The 22121-nt window shown below is 28.7% G+C and overlaps 1 protein-coding gene across 1 annotated transcript; it reads right to left on the bottom strand.

The window, feature by feature from the left end:
- Positions 1 to 2942: 2942 nt before the first annotated feature.
- Positions 2943 to 21775, bottom strand: LOC142325093 (transmembrane protein 179). The gene is made up of 5 exons (XM_075366433.1): positions 21444 to 21775; positions 15967 to 16143; positions 12279 to 12407; positions 10106 to 10190; positions 2943 to 6334 (listed from the first exon to the last, which is right to left on the bottom strand). Exons 1-5 carry the CDS (start codon positions 21551 to 21553, stop codon positions 6107 to 6109), a joined length of 729 nt encoding a protein of 242 aa, XP_075222548.1. The 5' UTR covers positions 21554 to 21775; the 3' UTR covers positions 2943 to 6106.
- Positions 21776 to 22121: the final 346 nt, after the last annotated feature.

Here is a 22121-nt window from a genome sequence, read left to right as displayed (position 1 = left end):
TACATCTTGATGAGTCAAAAAGCAAATACAGTTTGAAAAGTAATGATATTAAACTTTTTAAAGACAATTCAAAACATAAGTTATCACTGCAGATGTTTAGAAGTACTTGCCTACACCACTTCTAACAAATGAAATAAATATTTACAAACAAAAATTGTGGACTTTAAATTGCACTATTCATGCATGATTCACCCGATAGACCAGCCCATTGCATAATGTGGGATGAATCCAAACGTACACGAGGTGGCAATGAAACAGCTTCAGGTATTTTAGAATGGGCTGAAGATACCATCCCAGGTTCATAAATAGAAGAGATAAACATATGAACAGATAATTGTTTTGGACAAAATAAGAGTGTGCCCAACATCATATTCTTCTTTTGGAATTTACATAAGTATCCCCAAATTAAGTTAATAAATAAAAAATTTCTTCTCAAAAGACACAACCACCTGATGGCAGACTGTGTGCACAGAATTATAAAAAACAAAGGAAAAACATGAAATCCTTGACTATTTTAACCCCATGGGACTGGCAACAATTTGTGCATTAATGTTCACAGTAATACTATATGTAATACTCATATGTAATACTCAGTACATATAACATGGAACTTAATGGTTTCAAAGACTTTAAATTTCTTTATGATTCAAAAGTTGCAACTTTCATATGCAAAAGTTAGATGAAGATAGAGAACCAGTTCTGATATCTGAAAGTGTAAATTTGCAAGTGAGGCAGGGAGAAATAAGCAAATTGTACTTCAAGACTTCTTTTACAGAAAATGATTTAAAAAAAATTAAATCTTAAGAGATGATTATGACAACAAAATGAAATTGAGTTGCTATTGGTTTATGTGAGTAACTTCCCAAAATTTCAAATAAAAAAGTTAATGATCTTATGGTACTGCTTCAGTTTCTACAACAGAATGCCATATGTTCTATAAAAATTTATATCATGAAAACAACAACTGCAATTATCCAGCTGATGATGAAGGTGAAGAAGAAGATTGGATCAGTGTTTTATTACTTTTTCTATTGATTTTTTATTTTTAATTGTTAATCCTTTCTGTCTTATTTTTATTACTTCTAATATTTCAAAAATTTGCATCAAGATAACAGTGTTTGCAATCATAAAGCTGTAAGGTGAAAACTGAATTTATGTAATACTGTCTCATTATTTTTTTATTATTGATTTTACTTATTTTTTCCTTTATTATTTGTAATATTTAAAAATTTCTCTTATGTAAATAGAGTTAGCAATCTCATAGTCGATGAATGAAGACTGGACTGGTGTTTAAGGACTGACGTTTTTCCTACTAATTTTTGATTTTGCACTTTTTGCTGAATACTATTGTTAATAAAAGAAATTAATTCTGTAGTTTAATGATAATTAAGACTAATATTCCTATATTATTTCTTAATTTTATTCAAGACATAGTGTTTATCGTGCAAAAATAATGAATTTTTTTGAGGCATAAAACACAAAGTCCATTTGTTACTATTAAAAAGGACACTCAAAAAATTATTTAGTTTTGTAAAAGTAACCAAAATTAGAGACTTAATAGCAAGAATCATGGTGGACTAATTCAACGCAGAATGCTGCTGGGAAAACAGAAACTTCAATTTGCTCAACATCTGAAAATTTTATGTTTGTGACATGGTGCCTTATGCCTTCCAGGTACAAGTATGCAAATTACATTCAAGGAACATATTCATTTATCTTCCACAGTATTTTTCAAAACTTATAGCTCCTTTCAATAGAGTTGTTACTCAGGTTAGTTCAATGTTAACTCCATTAAAAACCAGCAACATAATACACTTTAAAAGGCCCAGTGGTTAAACAATTTCCAATACTTTATAAGAGAATCATTTACAATTTTTATTAATTTTACAAGGTTATTTTGTTTATACTTTTAACATTTTAAAACAAAAATGTAATTTAAATCAATAACTAATCTAACTGCCTCTTTTAGAAGAACAGCATGATTTATCACACAACATAACTTCAACCTTGGATATGTATACTAAATACTAAACCCTAGTGTATTATTAATACTAAACCTATTTCAACTAACAAAAAAGTGTTAGTTACTAATGAGAAACAATTGATTCTTCTTTCATTAAGTATGACTAAATTGACAGCAGAATTACTTTACGCCATCAACTGCAATGGAAGGACAATGGTATGGAGATCGAGTATTTATATATGTCAGGTGAGAGAAAGGGACTATCCACACACCACAGCTTTCGGACTAATGTATATAAAATAAACAAACAGTTGACAACTCTTAGTCCACAGAACTGGCGTTATTTTTTTTCTTTTGGACATCATGATGCTTTGCTGGTGAGCCCACAAGGCATGCATGGTGCTGAGGATATACCTCATTGAGCAGTTCCGGCATCATGTTGTGCAAAGAGGAAGGGTTTTTGTTGGTGTGAGCCCAACACTGCTGTCTATGCAAGCAGGCAGTGACTAGAAGAGTTTTTCCCTCCTTCAACGAAAAAAAAATAAAAAGGTATTTATTTTTTAATGTTGTATTAATATTACCTTAAGACATATGGGTAATATAATTAAAGTAAAAGGTTAAAGGTAAAATTAGTTAAAAGGTAGATAAAGTGTATAACTTACCGTTATACAGTTAGGTGTAAATATTTTAGTTACAATTACAAGTTTAACCCACCGGGTTGGTCTAGTGGTGAACGCATCTTCCCAAATCAGCTGATTTGGAAGCCGAGAGTTCCAGCGTTCAAAGTCCTAGTAAAGCCAGTTATTTTTACATGGATTTGAATGCTAGATTGTGGATACCGGTGTTCTTTGGTGGTTGGGTTTCAATTAACCACACATCTCAGGATTGGTCGAACTGAGAATGTACAAGACTACACTCATACATATCATCCTCATTCATCCTCTGAAGTATTATCTAAACGGTAGTTACCAGAGGCTAAACAGGAAAAAAAAGTTACAATTACAAGCAAAAGGCAATCAGATGTTTAGGACTTTTTTGGAAAAATCAAATATTTTGATTGTTTGTACTAATTGTAATAATGAACTAAAAGAGTTAGAATGATTAATTTATATGAATATCTTAAGGGAAAACAATTAACAATATATAAGGCAAAAAAAAATTGTTCTGAGGCAGGTGGATTCGACTCTCCACCAAAAAAAAAATGCAATACTTTTATTTACACCAAAAAGAATTGATAACTCTGATGTATTGATTACCAATAGTGTTAAGCTAAAAAAAAATTTGTTCTAAAACAGATGAATTTGACTCTCCACCAAACAAATTGAAGGCTTTGATTTAAACCAAAAACAAATTGATAACTCTGATGTACAATTTTGATTGCAAATAGTATTAGTACATCACTAAGCAGTCTAAATGACTTTCAAGCAGTTCCATCCTAAGCTCCTAGGTTTCACCCTCCTTCCTGAAATAATGCTTCTTTAAGCAATTCCAGGAAGGGCGGGTAGCCAGGGGTATAGGTTTAGGTTGTGCACAGGTACACATTTAACATCTTTCAGAACCTGTTAGCAACCCTGACAATGCCATATGGCATCTGCAAAAAGGATTCCCCACCTCTACAAAAAGAGTACACCCATATTGTGTATGTTAGGGCATTAGTGCCTAAGGTGCCTGAGTAAGCATGCTGTGACACTGACCGTTTCATTATATTCCCAGTGTTCTCTCCTGAAACCAAGTGTTCCCACATTTAGCTGATATTTCACTACTTGTGCCCTGAGACAGTGCTTTTAATCTTGCATCCCTTAGGTGTAAGCATATGTTTGGTTTTGTTTTCATCTGAATTAGTATTAACGTTTAACTGCTACTTACTTATTCCATTGGTGCTGGAATTTGTGTGAGGGTGCACTCTTCCTGTTCCTAATTAAGTCTAATCTATAGTATTAAACCTTATGTATGATATTTGTGGCTTTATTGTGTGCTGTTTATTTACTTTATCTCTTGTAAATAACTGTGATGAATATGGATGAACCCCGACCTATAAATTTGTGTCCTGTTTTCTCCATGTATTCTGTCATTCCTCACTGTTTGTCAAGTACGAAGTTTCATTTTCTCATTGCATTCTGCATTAAATTAAGGTATGTTACTGATTGATTTATAAGTATTTATCTTTCTCATTGTGTACTTCTTTAGCATAGTAATGTCCATGACTGTGAGTGGGCATATTACTTCCTCCCTTCCTGAAGTATTGCTTCTTTAAGGAATCCCAGGAAGAATGGGTAGCCAGAGGTGAGAGAAAAGTTTTAGTTGGTAAGGTGCAGGCACACATAGGCTCCAAACAACAACTAGCTGAACCCGTGCGAGCTCAACATTCCCCCACTTTTGTGGGGGGTATGTAAAAAGTATTTCTCTGATTCATCGTTACAAGAAAAAAAAAAAAGATGGCTTTACATAAGAATTGCCTGCATGTGCATGATGTTATTCAGAAAAAAATATAAAAATAATGGTGAAAACAAAAACAGTATTGAAATTGACAAACAGCAGGAAACAGAAAAAAATTAAAAAATCAACCCAGGTTTAATGCTGACAGGTAAGGCAGTTTTAAAAAACCATTAAGATTGAAAATATTTCCTCGGTAGTACAGAATCAAACAAAAGAACTCTACATAAATATCTATACATATGAATTATTTTAATACTGGGGGTGTCCCAAGTTGTGAGAATAAGAAGGAACATATTAAACCCAGAAAATATTTGTACTTTAAAATTGAAGTTTTAAACCATTTTTACATTATTTCAAATTACATGTTATTTTCTAATATTTTCTTGCATTTTTTAAATATTTAATAAATAAAATAATGAAATATTAAAATGAGTAATGTAATTATTTTATCCTGTTCAGTTTAAATTCAGTAAAATGTTTTTGTGTAGTATAAATATAGAACAGGTATAAAATTACAAAATACAGAATTACAGAAACAAATTAATAAGCAAGATAAAAATTCAAAATTCAAATGAGAAATGACAATTTTAAACTACTGGTTTATAGTTAACCAATTTGGTTTTTTTCCAACAGTCTGACTGTTTCTCATACAGCAACTATGTCTACAAAGTATAAAGTTTCTCATACAAGACTGTTTCTCATACAGCAACTATGTCTACAAAGTATAAAGAACAGAACGCATAACATACCAGCAAATCAAGTTTCAACTAATCATTCTACAATTACTCAACTATTTGACATAGCTAATGACTAATCAGTAAGAAGTTGAAGGTGGACATCATTCATTTATCACGATTTAGATAAACAAAAAAATCTACTACACATGTTAATGTACATATGAATGTGACATATTATGATTGAGAATTCAGAAAATTGGCATAAACTGTACCTACAATAATAAATATTTTGCAGTACTACTAATGATCTAAATTTTTTATTCTTAAAAATATAACTCATACATTCTAATTGTGCACTGGGGAAATTATTTTACCAGAAAAAATTAAAAATATACTACTTAAAAAAATATACCAAACATTCATACTGAAATATTAAAACAATCAAAATAAACAATGAAGTAATAACATAACAATATATACAAAACAATATCTACATGTACTCAGTTTACTAATAAAAAGAATAAAATCTTATTTTTTTATTACATTATGTAATATATAAATCATATCTAGCTTAACTAATTTCATATAACAATACATTTTATAAAATCCTAAAATTACCATTTATAAAACATTAATTTCACATAATATAAGTTTATATGATGTAACATTATTAGGAATTCTATATGAAGTTTCTATAAAATCACAATAAAAGATATTACAAATATATACCGTGAAATCCATTTTTCTGAGATGTTAAAGTTACATAATATTTTTATACATTTCAATAAAATTAATCAATAATTTAAAACCACAAATTACTATAATAACAATTTTATACATTTTTACCAAGTACCACTTATATTAATTAAAACCATAATGAAAAAATATTGCAATGATCAATATGTAGATGGAATATCTGAAGTTATTTGTAATTACCCAAAAGTAATCAGTACACTAATAAAAAAAATATTATACAAATAAATATAAAGAATTCGGTATTGCATTATTTCACCTGGATCATGTTATGAATTTACACAGAATGTGGAGCAGTCGCAGTTGAAGGTTTGGCAGTGTTATTGGTAGTCTGCGATGTATTCTTATCAAGAGAAGACGATGGACCCATACCCTCATTTATTAGACGCTGACGTTCCCTGAACATACTAACTCGCATATTTTCAAGTTGATGGTAACGACAAAGTTTTAATAATGCAAAAACAGACAACCCAACCCAACATGCCATAGAGGCCCAAGCACCAAACTGTAACAAAAATTAAGAAATAATAATAACCTAACCATTTATTCATTAAGTTATTTTTAGTTTATTACAAATAAATTAGTAAAATACTATATAGTGAATGATCTTTACTTCCAGACACTTGATTCACATAAATCTTGACTATTTGTTGTACATCTATCTGGACATTACTTCAATCAAAAAATACTTATAATTTTTAAAGTTATTTTTATGTATAATTATAACTAAAAAAATAAAAAATAATTTTTAAGAGAATATAAAAGTTAACTTACTAACATTGACAAAGCATTTAATTGTCAAAAAATCCACTATTAGTCAAAATTTTAATCTTAATTTAGTACAATACTAATTAAGAGATATTACAAATTACTCCTTCAACTACAAAATAACATATTTTGGATATTTTTACACATAAAATTGCATATTACTAATACTCCCATGGACTTAGCTGATAGTAGCTTTTCTTCTCACACTCATGCAAGAGCACAAATATGTGTGCATCACAAAACACACAAACAAATGCGTGCATGCGCTCTCTCTCTCTCTCTCTCTCTCTCTCTCTCCCCCACTCCCTCTCTCTCCCTCCCCCTCACCCTCTCTCTCTCTTTCTAAAACTAGACATTTCACATAATAGAACATAAGCACTCCCACTACATAACAACATGTAATACTTCTTTTTTTTTTTTAATTTTATTAAACGATTTGATAGTTTGAAGTCATGTTGCATTCTGCTGCTTACATTTTTCAGGCAATATTAACCTTTCTCAGACTGTGCCTTTTAAAAAAATTAACTCATATCAGAGGCTGAGATAATTTAAGTTTTGGGGACTTAAATATCTTAGTTTAACATTTACAAGCAAAATGTTTTTATTATAAATTACTTTTTATGTTTGTTAGTAAGTATGTGTTTTTATACTAGCTGAAAGTACTTATTATATCACAAAAGCAATAACAAAATAGTAATAAGTAAGCATTAAAAAAGATATGACTGTTATAAATTTATAATGTACAATAATAATAAAAAAATAATTGTAAAGATAATTCACAGAGTTATATAAGTATTTTATACTTACAAAAAAAAACTGCAAATAAACAAATAACACAAATACAACTGCTGAATATCTTTACCACAACTTTACAATACTGTAATTAAAACAGATAATCATAAACATAATTTATTTCAATTCAGCTGTTGTTATTACAATGTTATATCACTCAGTAGTGCACTATACTGTTTAACATTAAACAAATTATTTTAATGTGAGTTTAGATAAAATATTTATTTATTCATTATTTCTCCTCTCTTTTTTATAACTTAATTTCATTGCTACAGTATATTTTCATACAAAAAAAGATTCTTACATCAACTCAATTGGTAATTCTACTTAAAAACTAGCAACATTATTAAAGTTTCTGATTTATCTAGTTCTCACACAATTCATTTTTACAGTTTCTTTTAAAGATGAAGAGAGATTTAAAGTGAAATATTAAGAGAATTATTTCTGTGACAAATTCAGTTTTTTACAATAAAACTTATTTTAGAAAAATGTTACATCATAAGAGCTTTAAATTGACTAAAAGCAAACTGTTGACAAAATTTTTAAAAAATGTTATTTTAAATTGTTTAATTAAATAAAAAATAAGCAAAGTCTCTTAGACCTAACTGGTCTAAAATAAAAAGATTTGACTAGTTATTCTGTATAATATAGTTCATAAAACTAATGGAAAGTGTACAAACTAGAGAAGATTCACTATACTAAATACATTACAGAATAACTGATTTATGCTGATGATATGAATCTAATTAAATTAAATAAAAAGTAAGTAAATTATACATACCATTTAAAAATAAAAATATGAAAAATGTGTATGCAAATAAACAAGTAAAAATATATGATTTTTTTTTATGTCAAAATAGGCAGTGACCATTCTAATTGAAGGAGAAATGAATATTTTTTAAGGTTTAAAAACTTTCATACACACTTAATTCTATGATTATACATGATAATCAAGTAAAAAATGGAATGAAGATATATGTTTCATTTCAGGAATTTATCAAAACTAAGTAACTATAAAGCAATACTCTTGAATATGGTTTTCTATGAAACTGAGACTTGAACAAAAAATAAAAAAATTTACTTTCATATATAAGATAGGTAAAACCTGAGGAAAATATCAGTAATTATGTAGAAAAATGATATTTGAAGAATTATTAAGAATCAGAAGCTAACTAGTACCTACAATTGGTGGCTGAAGAAAAATAACAATATGGCTTTAATGATTAGGCAGTAATGAGAGAATAAGAAATGAAAAGTTAGATTTTCAAAGAATTAATATTAATTTACATTGCTAAGTCAGAATGAGGGGCTGAACAACCAAATGATGACTGGATAAAGACATCCTGAGGTTGAAAGAATGGAAATTACAACAGGTAGGTGTTAGTTGTTCTGAAATGGGATGTCACTCGCATTGGGCTTAACAACATTAAGTATTACAAATTTTGAGAAGTCAGTCATGAAGAGAATAAAGAGGTGGCAATAATAAAAAAACTATAAATCAGAAAAAATTATCTGACAAAAGTTCTACAGAAGGAAAACCAGAATTACAAATGAAAAGGGAAATGAAAAATTAGAAAAAAATTTAGTTTCAGGAAGTTAATGGAAACATTAGAGACAACTTTAACCCTTACATTAATACTAGCAGGTAGGTTCAACAAAAACTAAGTTACCTCAAACATTTATAAATTTTGAAAAACATTCGTAAACAAGAGCATAATAGAATGTTAAAGATATACAAAAAAAAAACAGGATTGCAATGTTGAGAGAAAATTTTTTTTAATAATTTGTAAATCAGGTAGCTGATTCTTCAGAATAAAAAAAAAATAAGAAAGCCATATACTAAAGATTGAAACAATATTGTAGTTAATCCCCCAGTACTTTTTAATATGTATAAGGAAGAAGCAGTAAACCAACTAAATGAAAAATGTAAGACTCGAGTAATAGTCTAGGGAAATAAAATAAAAATGGTAAGCTTAACTGATATTACTTTGCCTGAAACTAGCAATAAGAAATAATAAACGGTACAAATGCATTGGTGAGCAAGAAATTTGATTTTAAAACTACACTAATGAAGCAAAGATAATGAAATTTAACAGAAAGGAGGATCGAGGAGTTAATATTAAAGAAAGAAAACACAATATATTAGAAAATGCAAAGCTTTAATTAGATACCAAATTACAAAGAATTTATGAAATAAGGAAAATATCAAACGAAACCAATTACCATGTTGCTTTGCACCAGCAGAGAGCATTTGAGCAGAAATGTATATTTCAAGGAATTTGCAAAGTTTATTTCAATGCATAAAGATTAATTTGCTAAGAGAGGGATTTGCAAAAGGTAAAAATTGTAAAGAATGAAAAAATGGAATGGCTAACTGAGGATGTAGAATACAGTAATTATGGTAAAGTTGTTGTAACAGGTTCACAGTATAAAGGAATGGATAATAGCATTAAACAAGTCAAATGAATAATAATTTAAAATCAAATAAATACATGATAAGTACAATAAAAGAAAACTCTCTCTCTAAAAACAAACAACATAAACAGTAATGAGAACAATGTAATATATATATCTTTAGCTAGCCTGGTAAAGCATGATTCAAATACATTATTACTGCAAAATGTTATATAAAAGAGATTTTTAACAATTAAAGATTAAGTGACCCAGTTTTTTAAAAGATACAACAATAATTAATTTTAGAAATTAGTTTTATTACCTGAGCTGTTCCTAACTCAATGTAAAAATTGGAGGTATCAATTCTATCTTGTTTATCAATTGCATTTCCTGCAGCAATCTCACAACTGTAAATGAAATGAAAAAGATATTCTTATTACACATCCTAGCACAGTTCCAGCAAACAGCATATAATAAATTGAGGTATTTTTATATAAATAAATACGGAATCATTAATAACATGGTTATTAAACATAAAAGCATCAGTTTGTACAGAGTAATTTTTAAAATCAAACCAACCCTAGGATGTGCGTGCGCGCGCGCGCATGTGTGTGTGTGTGTAGGATTAATGTCTGGCAGCTTTTATTTTCATTTTTTTTCTAGAATGAACAATACTAAATATTTTAAGCTATCACTCTCTCTTAATACTGAACCACAAAAATAAACATCTAAAGCAGTGATTCTCAAAACATATGCTTAACTTCTCGATGGCATTACATGATTCCATTCTTCATTAGTTTACTATAAGAGTTTCAAGTCACTACATTACTTCTATAGTATTTACAATCTGCCAAAGTGGAGAATTATGGTGTTTTTTTTAAATGAAAAACTGGAACTTTGTGCAGTGATTAAATACTTTCTTCTGAAAAAATGTGCAAAGGAAATTAAAGAAGATCTTTATACAACACTGAAAGACTCTTCTCCATTAAATACAACAGTTAAGTGCTGGGTTGCAGAGTTTAAAGTGGGTCAAACACGCACTAGTAATGAACCATGCAGTAAATGCCCTACTGAAGTGACTATGCCAAAAATGACAGAAAGAGTGCATAAAATTGTTTTGGCAGATCAACCAGTGACAGTGAATCAGTGAATGAGTAAGTACAGTCTGCAGGCACGTCAACAGCACGCATGCGTAATATTTTCATGAACATTTGGGACAAACAAGCTGTACAGTAGATGGGTGCAGCATTTGCTCATGTCCAACCAAAAACTATGTTGAAAAGACATTTCAAGCAATTGTCTTGAGCTCTTTCAATGCAATCCAGAGGAATTTTTACATCGATTTGTGGTGATTGATGAGACAGGTCTAGCTCCCAGTGAGTATCACTTGTTTCCTAACCTAAAATATGGCTTAGAGGAGGAGATTTTCAAGCAATAATAAAGTTACTGCCGTCGCAGATGGTTTTTTTAAGGATATGGATAAATGAAAGTACCAAACTGGCATAAATGTTCTTGTGGTACAGTGGGCTAATACCTTACTGGTGACTACATTGAAAAATAAATCAAAATATACCCAGACAAATGTTTTCTTATCCAGACTTGTAACTATTTACCCCACCACCATATTAAAAATTTTTATTGATTTTTTTAAAAATCTTACTTCTGATAATATTAGAAATATTTAATCTAACCAAGAATAATTTAATAACATTAGTAATTAACCTGAATGAGTGAGCATTTTCTAAATTTGTGTTTTTGAAAAATAAACACAAAAACACACTTGTGTTACTCTGGACAAAAACTTAAATTAGTAGATTGTAAACATCATTCTGTGTTGTAAAATCCATTCTAACAAAATGCAGCTACAACGAGAACTCATGAAGATGATGCAGATTTAATTTTGTGAACATGGACAAAATTATTATGATAGATAACCGATTATTATTTGTCTACAATACTTGCTTGACTGATGACTGGCCCTTTCTATAAAAATGGGTTTGTTAATAGACACAAATATTGGGAATCCTTCAAAAGGAAATTACAAGGCTGGATTAAGAACAAGATAAATTCTTCTACACAAGCTAATGTATTTCAAACAGCTGAAATTTATATGTACTTTAAAAATCAAACTGAATGAAATCACATACAACTTACCTTATTAAATCAAATAAAAGATTTAGACTATAAAAAACATAGTTCAATAATGAGTAAAGGAGGCCACCAAGAAATGCTATTAAGTGTTTTAAATCTTTTGTAATATAAAATAATCTTAAAATAAAAACACTAATAATAAAATAATATTTTATAGAATATTTTGGTAACCCCTCATAATTTAGCAACAGTTACTAATAGAATCAATATTATTTATGTGGAAGAGTTTAGTTATTCATAATTTATAATCTTTTACATTAATATCATTTAGCGCAATATTAAACAAACTCAAGAAACTTAAGTAATTGATTAAAATAAATACAAACATTTTTCAAGAAACTTACGATGGAAATCTTTCAGTCATGTCATGACACCATACCATAAAGCCAAGTGTTATCATTAATGCTGCAATTACAGTCATTAAACATAGGAACAAACTACCAACCACATCAACAAATGCTGATAAAAATGAGCTGAAACAAATAAAAAAATATATCATTACAGGTAAACTGTTTTCAATAGTAAATACAAGAATTAAAATGAAAATATATATATTCAACTAATAATCAAACTCAACTATTAATATTACACACATCATTTAAATGATACTATATAGTGAACAAAATATTAATTTTACTCTCACTTAACAGGAAAAATATAATGATAATTTACTAATAACAATTAATAAAAAGTTATTTTATGACCATAAATAAAAAAAAGAAAGTTTTGTCTTAAGTATTAAGCAATATAATAAGAAAACAGAGAACCTCTCAATCTTTTGGCTTATCAATAATTGTTGCTTACTAAAGAGAGGATTATAATTTTGTAATTTACACTTTTTTTCCAGCTATTTCATCAATCGTTAACCAATTGCATGTACATCTTAGAAGATCGCTACTATACCATCTTACAAATTGTATCAACCTGTATCAAGTTGATTGTAGTATTATTAACCTAAAAATCATGATTTGAATTGACAAGCTATATATAAAAACACCTTCTACATATTCTGTTAAAAATAACATTCAATTTTCCTTTATTTATTTGTTTTATTAAGAGTATAATTCAGGTAGAAGACATTATTAAAATAATCCTTAAAACAAATAAAAATTATGAAATGAAAAATGATGAAGAAAAGGCTCATTTTCTTTTCTTGATTTCTGTAAATCCAAATCACATAGTAATTAGAAAAAGAACATTAAACAAATGAATAAATTTAACTAAAAATTCAAAGGAAAATAAATAAATCAAATGTAAGAAAAACTTTGGATAAAAATTTTTATAAGAAAGTTGTTACATGAAGCTGTATTTGAACAAAATAAAAATTGTCTCCCAACCAATTTGTGCACAGATTAAGAATCTCAAAGATGGTAAAATAGAGCAAATAAAATTTTACTATTTTATGGTCAATAAAAACCAAACCTGACCTTTTTTTGTATATTATAAATGGTTAATAACAAAATAATAAAATTCTACACAAAACTATCTAACCTTTCACCATTTTTATTTTACTGTTTAAGAAATTAATAACTTCCTTTTATAGGAAATTTGTTTAAAACATCATAATAAATTCAACTTATAAAAATCACTATATAACATATTTGATGGGACCACTCCCATCAAATCCCTTCATTTTAGTGAAATTCCATAATGAAGAATTTAAAAAGATATCTGATTTTTAACTTTAATAAGAGAGTTAGTTCAATACAAACTTACTACACATAATAGTTTGTGTATGACAAAAATGGTAAAAGAAAAAAATGACAACATTGGTGAAAGAAAGAATGAACTTTTAACAACTGCAATAATCTTTTTCATTATTTACAAGGCTCGGCTGATAAATTTTGCACACTAGCGTGCTACATGGATAGGGTTGGGCATGGCAGCACATGATAGCTAAAATCCTCCTATACAAACCTGCGACAATGTGCTGAAATCTGTTTACCGGTTTGTTTTCAGCAGCAGTTAAAATGGTGTTAAGGACAGCCAATATGTCAACATGGTTAAAATAGCGTAAAATGATAAATTTTTAACAACAGAAAATGTGAGTCCTACAAATATTTTTCATCATTTAAAAGCGGTTTACAATAGTGAAAACTGTTGACATGAGTATTGTGAATAAATAGGTGAGCATTGAAGTTTCGCGAATGTGAAGCTGGTAAAGCGACAACAGAGGAGACACCTTGCAGCAGACTACCAGTTTCTATGACTGATGAGAAACATCAAAAGGAGGTGGATGATTTGCTTCAAAGTGACTGGTGAATCACCCAGCAACGCATCACTATTCAATTAGGAAAATCTAAAGAGCGAGCAGGCCATATTATCAAGTAATTGGGTTACCACAAAATCTTTGCAGGATACTGTGCAAACTCTCTGATGGCTCTCCGCAAGCTGAAGTTTCAGCCTATTCCGCATCCACCATACTCAGCAGATTTGGCTCCATACAACTTCCACTTCTTCCCTCATCTCAAGAGGGATCTCAAAGGTAATCATTACACCACGGTCAATGAAGTGAAGGAAGTTGTGGCCACTTGGATCCGAGTAAGACTGCCAGAATTTTTCTGACGGAATGCAAAAACTTGTCACACGTTGGGAAAAGTTTATCAGTGTAAACGGGGATTACATTGAAAAATAAATACTGCATTTTGTATCTAATGTACTGTACTTTTATTTATTTCATTCCAATATCTCTTTTATGAACGAACCATTATTGTTTTTAATGAAATATATTTTAATATTTTACTGCTAATGCTTCGGTTGGTAACATCATTTTCATTACATATTTACTATCTTCATTTTTATATTCTGTTTGTTATCACAAACAAGGATGCTTTCAACAATAATTTAATACTAAATTAAAATGTGGAATTTTAATTTATTGACCCCATATTTGCGGTATTCATTGACATGGTTAAGAACATGAGGTGAGTTTAAATTTGTGAAACCTGCCACTGAATGCAGTTTTTCTGGAAAGAATTCTGCTGATTTTCAATGTTGGTCCATTATCTGGGAGATATGAATTTCAATGTTGCTAAAACCACTGTAGTACTGTTTCATTTATAATTTAGTCATAAATTTGTGCTCACATCTTTTTTCAGTTGTTACATTTGCTGTGAAATTTTTCTGTACTACTCCATATTATCCCTATGATCTTTGCTTAAATTACAGCAAAAATCTTGGTTTTTACATTTGATAAATTACAAATTATTTAACTTTATTTATTCAATGATTTTATTTTTTGAAACCTTAATTTAGAAAAAAGTATATCAAAAGATCAAAATTTTATTGCAATTTAGATCAAAAATATTTTGCACAATACTATAATGATAATATATCATCTATCGCACAATAGTTGATTTTGAAAAAACGTTAACTAAACAGTGATGATCAGTGTTGTAACAAAGAACAATGTATAGTTTACAAAATGCGTTAACTTATGAGAGAATACTGTAATAAACAAACTTTACTTTCATTAAATGAACTAATAAACTCGATTTGAAAATTCCAATATGGTACAAATGCAGACATGAGGAATCCCACAGCTACTTTTGTTTCTAGCCTATATAAAAGAATATTGTCGCAGATTACAATAGCAGTAATAATAAATGCAACAGAATTAAGGGCTCCTCCCTATTACTTGGTAAGTGATATAGGTTATTTGTAAAATGTATAGAATGCATTAAATCTGGAATGTACAAGGAATTGAAATTTAAAGCTATTTAAAATGTTTGAACGCTAATGTTGGTAACCACCACACCTGTTTCAAAGATAGCAATATTATTTTGTCACTGTATAAAAATTTAAACATTTTCTTTTGCTTAATAAAGAGCCTAAGTAGTGTTGGTTGGTAAAGAATTATGTAAGAAATTAACATAATAAATTAATACAATTCGCACAGATATTTGCGCAATTAGAACTACTGCCAGTAGGTGCATACTATTTAGATAAACTAATTAATCTTCTTATACTGTCATTAAAAATAAAATGACATTAACAAATAAAATCATAAAAGAAAAAATTGTTTAAAATTACCTGTCAGTTCCTTTATAAATATAAATTGACATTCTATAAATCTGAATTGTAGAAACAACTAACAACACAACACCAACAAATATTGTGTAGTTACAATAAGCCTGAGAGGCCCAGTTAACCAAAAACTGACCATCTTTTTCTTGCCAAACACCAGTAGAAAATAAGAGACAGTGACCCCTATAAAAAAATAAAACATTAACTTAGTTTAAATTTATCTAAAGATACTAATAGTAAAACCCTGCATTACACTGTACATAAGCCTCAGGAATAGGGTTTTAAAACCTTAGCATAATTAATATAGCATGGTTTAAAATTTTGTAATAAATAAAATTAACACAACATATAAATCTTATTTTATAAATATAGAATTTAATGTAAAACTTAAGAAAGTACCATCTGTAACACCACTGAGGAAGGGATCAACACTGTAGTACTGATAAAATTCTTTGGAAGAATATTTAGAAAGTGAATACCAATAAATTTACTTTATATTATCACATTAAAATGATATAAAAGAAAATAAAAACTACTGAAAAATCTCAACTCAATTTTTTTTCATAATTAGGTTATGCATTAATCCAGTGACAGATATTTAAATATATTCAGCAACATTTTATTATAAAACCTTGCTACTATAAACAGCAATGCAACTAATTTATGAAAGAAGTACTCCAAAGTCGGTAGAGAGATTAGATTTGAAAGTAAACAACAATAATGAAGTGGATCTGAAAGCAGGGTACTTGGTAGTTATGTTATTATTAAGGAAGAACTCAATTAACCAGAAGTTGCAAAACTGTTATCTGGGCTATAAAATTGCAAAAGATTAACAATGTTCAGAATACAATGAAAGTCAAGGAAAATTCATATAGAAAAGAAATTTACTAATACCTAATATATATTTAGAAATTTAGTACTTATATGGAGTGCAGTGCTTCACTGCAGCAAATAAAAAACTTGAAAAGCCAAAAATGTCAAAAAATAAAGTATTGTAAAATGTTGAAAGTTTCATGGGTTGATAATAGTTTAAGATGAAAATTATAAGATGAAGGGAAGAAAGACAGAGCTACTTCTTATTAAAACTAATTATGAAAGTCATTAACAACAATACCACCAATAACTCCACTGGAGGACATACATAGCTTTAAAAGGCCCTCTGAAAAAATAACAACTTTCATGTACTTTTAAAATGAGAAATTAATAACTGTTTTTAAATTTTAACACTGTGGTGAAATTTTCTCATCACTGTATGATGCAATCATACATTAAGCCACCTTAAGATAGATTAATTAGTAAACAAGGAAATTAGAAGGTGGAAAGTGTAGGGGAACAAAGTACAGGGAACATATAAAACAAGTAAATTAAGATGCAGGATGTAACAAACATGTAGAAATTAAAAGATAGGGGCAAAATAAAAGTAATGGGAAGATACAAATGAAACCAATGAAGTGATTAATAAGAGAAACAAGTGCTCTCTGTCATTATCATTTAATGACACCTGTTTCATATATAAATCAAATCAGTGATGATAAATTGACTAATGCTCTTGTTATACATATAGTTTTAAGTTAAGAGTAACCATAAGTAGGAGAATCGAAAAACAGGATTCAGAGAGCTGTTCAACAAAATAGTTTTCATCTAAAAATAAATCAGTAAATCTAATATGTTTAGAATTTTATCAAAGATGTTATAGTGACCTTACTACATCATGGAACAAAAAAACAAAACTAAAACCTTAGTTAGAAAGAAATAATTTCTCAAACAAATGCAAACTTTGTTAGTTATTCATACATACATGGATGCTACTTCAAATTTTATTTCTATTAAAATGCAATTAATTTATTTTTCTATTTTTATACTGACAAGGAGATAAAACATTTCTAATTACACATTATCAACAAAAACCTGCAATTTTATACCAGCACTGATACTATTTTGAGTATTCTACACAATTTTGGCATGGTGTTTGGCTGTTGTGCACATAGGAAGCTGCACGTGAGGCTGCAAGGGAGAGACAGCACTATTGCTGCTGCAGTTCTGACCCTGGCATGCTGGTGGAAGGTAGTTTTTTTTTTTTTTTACTTGTGTGTTGTGCTTAAAAATGTAAACCATATTCTTGAATGTGATAAAGGGTATAATTAGATTATTATCCTGCTTCTAGCTATTCTACTCGATTCATTTTTTTTCGGTTCTTTTATTTTACAGAAAAATATTGATCTTTTCGCACAAATCAAAACAAGAATGGATTTCATTTTTAAATGAATAGATCAAACTTGAATTGTTAACAATTTAGGTTAAAAAAAGTAAAAAAACATTTGATTTTGTTCTTTTAGGATTTTATAAAGTTTTTTTTTATACACGTTTGTTTCCTTCACACAACTTTAAAACAAAGGCTAAGAATTTTCTACAGTAGCAACCCCACTAATTTAAGCTATGAGCCGCCACTGTATTCAAATGGAAAATTTACTGATGATGCAGCGTTTTGTAATTAAAAAAGAGGTGAACAGGATAACATTATCATTTGAATTGCATAGCATTACCATGAATAACACTACCAGGTACATAATTTTAATTAAAGGTAATGTAATGAAACATTTCAATACTCAATATCTCAAGAACTAAGTTCAAGCTGTTATTTTCAAAGAATTAACTAATTTCAATAAAATTATCATTATTTGGAAAGTTGTGGAAATTTTAAAGATAGTAACTACCACTTACATTATCAAATGTGTAAAAAATGAATAACACAATCAAAAGTGAAACTTGGTGTGATAATGACACAATTGAAATCGATGAATATGCTATAATTTTTTTTACTGAGGTCTGTTTTATGCCTGCGACTGGTCTAATAATTACTGATATATTATAAAAAGATAAAGCAAGCAAATGCAGTTTTTTGTAAATAAGAGGCGTTTCATTCAAAATAAAAATGTAAGTGTACATACAGCAAACAAAACAATGCAACATGCCTTTTTTTATATTTATATAAAGAAGCGCTTCATTCAAAATAAAAATATGAGCACATATAGCAAACAAACCAACACACCACGCTCTTTTTAACAAAAACTAGAAAAAAGGCAGGCCTACAAGCCACAATGAAAATGTTACATGGTTTATGTTTTATAACACATGATTTTGTTAAATATTTTTGCCAATTGTAATTAAAGAGCATTCATGAATTTAGCGTACTAAAAACAACAAAAACTTTTACAACGAAAAGCTTCAAAATAATTTTTAAAGAAATTACAACTATTATTTTTCATTTGACTGATTTAAATTATTCAGTTCAAACACAGTGATAAAGGCTCACAGTTCACTAATTCAATTCATTAAGGCTTATGCTTCAACCGGCGAAGAAAACATTGGTATTATTATTCATTTTGGGCTGATTATTTGAGCAGTTAAAATTGTTGGGATGATTTTTTGAATTATTGTTATGCATGTGTTTCATCTTATTTATATTATTCCTGGTAATCATAGGTGAAATGTTATTATTACTATTTTTGTAAAAATTCCTATTGTTTGATAAATAGCATCCAGCATTATTTAGTATCAATGTAAACACCAGACAACCACACTAGGGAATAGGCTAAATTGGACTTAAATCTCTTACAGAAATAATAAAATGAGGAAATTTGTCTTTAGACAGATTCAATTTTTTTTAAATGCACATGTTTATGTACAATCAATTTTAATGTATAACAATAGTGCATGGGGAGGAATACTTAAAGACTCAATACTACTTATTTATTTATCACTCAGGAAATATCAAAGTGGTATTAAATAAAAATTGTCCATACCATCCAATAAACTCTAACCTGATGAACAATTTCAGTACAGAAGCTTTACCTAAAAGCATTTACATTTGTTCATAGTAAAATTTACCTTCTGTTAAATATTTTAGTATTTCACCACAGAATACTTTAAATATGCAGAATACATTAAATTAAATGAATCATTTACTAAGACCTTACTATAATTCTTACTTCTTCTCTGCTATTCATCTTTTCTAAAAATATTTGATCTCATTTGGCAATTCTAAGCAATTATTTGATTGACTTCGAGTTTGTTCATAGTTTAATATACCATAGCAGATATGCTTGGGATTAGGAAAACATAAGATCTAAATGTCACAAAGCAGATGATCCTTGCAAGATCAGAGTGCCCCATTATCAATTAGCTATCAGTTTTGCAAGTTATTGATATCTGTTCAAATGCTAACCGTTGAGTAGAAAGGTTAAGGTTAGAGATAGATTTAAGGTTAAGACTTTTGTGGAGAGAGGTTAGGGACAAATTACCAAGCTATGTCATTACAATACCATGTTCATAGAACACTTGGCTGAATTTATATTTACATATAGTCACTACAAAGAGACTCCATGCTGTCACATCACATGTACGACTTCCAACAGTTGACTCCAAGTCTGGCTCTGATGACTATGAAGCTTAGTTACAGTTTATTCTACTCTCCACAAAACTCTACCCTTAACCCTAATCTCTCTCCATACAAGAGATTAGCACTCAAAAGGATTGCCATAACTCACAAAACTGCTAATTTTTTAAAAGTACTGATAACATGGCACAGACTTTGATGATGGTATATTGAAGTATAAAAAACATTTAAGTTCAAATTTAACTTCATGATTACCAAAAATGGTATAACATTTTCTTTTTTATTTTAAAGTTAAATTACTCTTTAAAGACTAATAGTAATAACTTTTTGTGATAATGTCAAGTTTCATTTTTTAAAAATTATTTCTTCTACTTTCTGGCAAAACATATTACTTTTAAAATATTAACAACTAACTCTCAAATCTGAAAACCAGTTATTAATAGTATAATATTCTTCTTCTGTGAATCATACTTTCACTCAAAAGTATAAATACTTCACTCACATTCATTTCAACTTTATTCTTTTTTGTATTTGTTACTGCATTAAGATTTTTTAGGTTAAATAATAACAATTACATAAAATGCTAGTCCAAATTTCAATTTCCCTACTTGAAAATCCAATGTCATTACAGCGAATCTGTATCATCGGAACAGTTATTTATAATCGAAATTTATTACATAAATTTTTACTACGAACAGCTCTGCATAATTCCTTGCTAGAAATTCCATCCGAGACCTTTAGATTAGTAGTAAACAATTCAAACTATTTTTAAGTTAGAGACAACTCACAGTTACTTTATGGTAGTACAAATCAAAATAACAAAATTACCAGATATTTTAATAAAATGAAATCAGAACAATATTATTAGGGTACCTAATAATATTAGGTATTAATAATACCGTAATATTTTAGGGTTTTTTTCTGTTACTTAATAACAGAAAAAACCAAATGCTGTTAATGTGCATCTTATCTGCAAACCAATTATCAAACTGTAATATAATGTTCTTATCATAAGACCTACATAACCAAATAGCGTATAAACCAACTCCCCACGAAAAAAAAATATCAGTATCAAAAATAACCTTACCTGAATTCATCTTGATGTAAACTCATAGGAATTGTAATACATAATGATAAAATAAATGCTATTACATAAGCAGCTATTTGGCTAATTAATAATACGTTTGTTAGAGCCATACTTTTTATAGTTGATATGTTCGTATTAAATAGGTATTACTTTTGACATTAAACAAACATGAAAAACGCACAAATTCCTTTGACGAACATATTATTTAAAAAATATAAAACCTAAAAGGTATGGAAGCACCGCGCGACAGAAGTAATAATTACTGTATATCACCACAGCTCCAATTAATAATGTAAGCAAATAAAACAAGACGTACATGAACTAAGACAAAGAATATAAAATAATCAAAACAACAGCTGTTATCTGTCACTATCCAATGCCATCTCGATTGCATCATCATCTTAGTCATCTGCTGAATGCTAGCTATCAGCCAAATCAAGCTTAACTTATACTGGTTAAAATGCCATTATTATTATAAAAAATTATTATTATTAAACCGTAAATATTTTTTTTTATTTAAAAGTTATCGTGGTAAAACAACATTTAAAACGAAAAATCCGGTAATGATTACTAATAATCAACAGAAAACATACTTGTCAAATTGAAATCAGCAAGAAGTATGTTTTTATTGTAAGTCATAACAACACTTTCAAAGCATTACCTTCCTACCTGTCTCAT

This window comes from Lycorma delicatula, chromosome 5, assembly GCF_047948215.1.
Source record: "Lycorma delicatula isolate Av1 chromosome 5, ASM4794821v1, whole genome shotgun sequence".
NCBI classification, from domain to species: Eukaryota; Metazoa; Arthropoda; class Insecta; order Hemiptera; family Fulgoridae; genus Lycorma; species Lycorma delicatula.
The sequence above is the reverse complement of the archived record's forward strand: the minus strand, read 5'-3'. Positions and strand labels throughout refer to the sequence as shown.

Coding starts and splice junctions, on each gene's coding strand:
- LOC142325093 (XM_075366433.1), bottom strand. CDS start 21,553: ATGGCTCTAACAAACGTATTATTAATTAGCCAAATAGCTGCTTATGTA. Junction 16,144..21,443: donor TTACATCAAGATGAATTCAG/GTAAGGTTATTT, acceptor ATTTTTTTATAG/GGGTCACTGTCTCTTATTTT. Junction 10,191..12,278: donor ATGACTGAAAGATTTCCATC/GTAAGTTTCTTG, acceptor TTTCATTTACAG/TTGTGAGATTGCTGCAGGAA.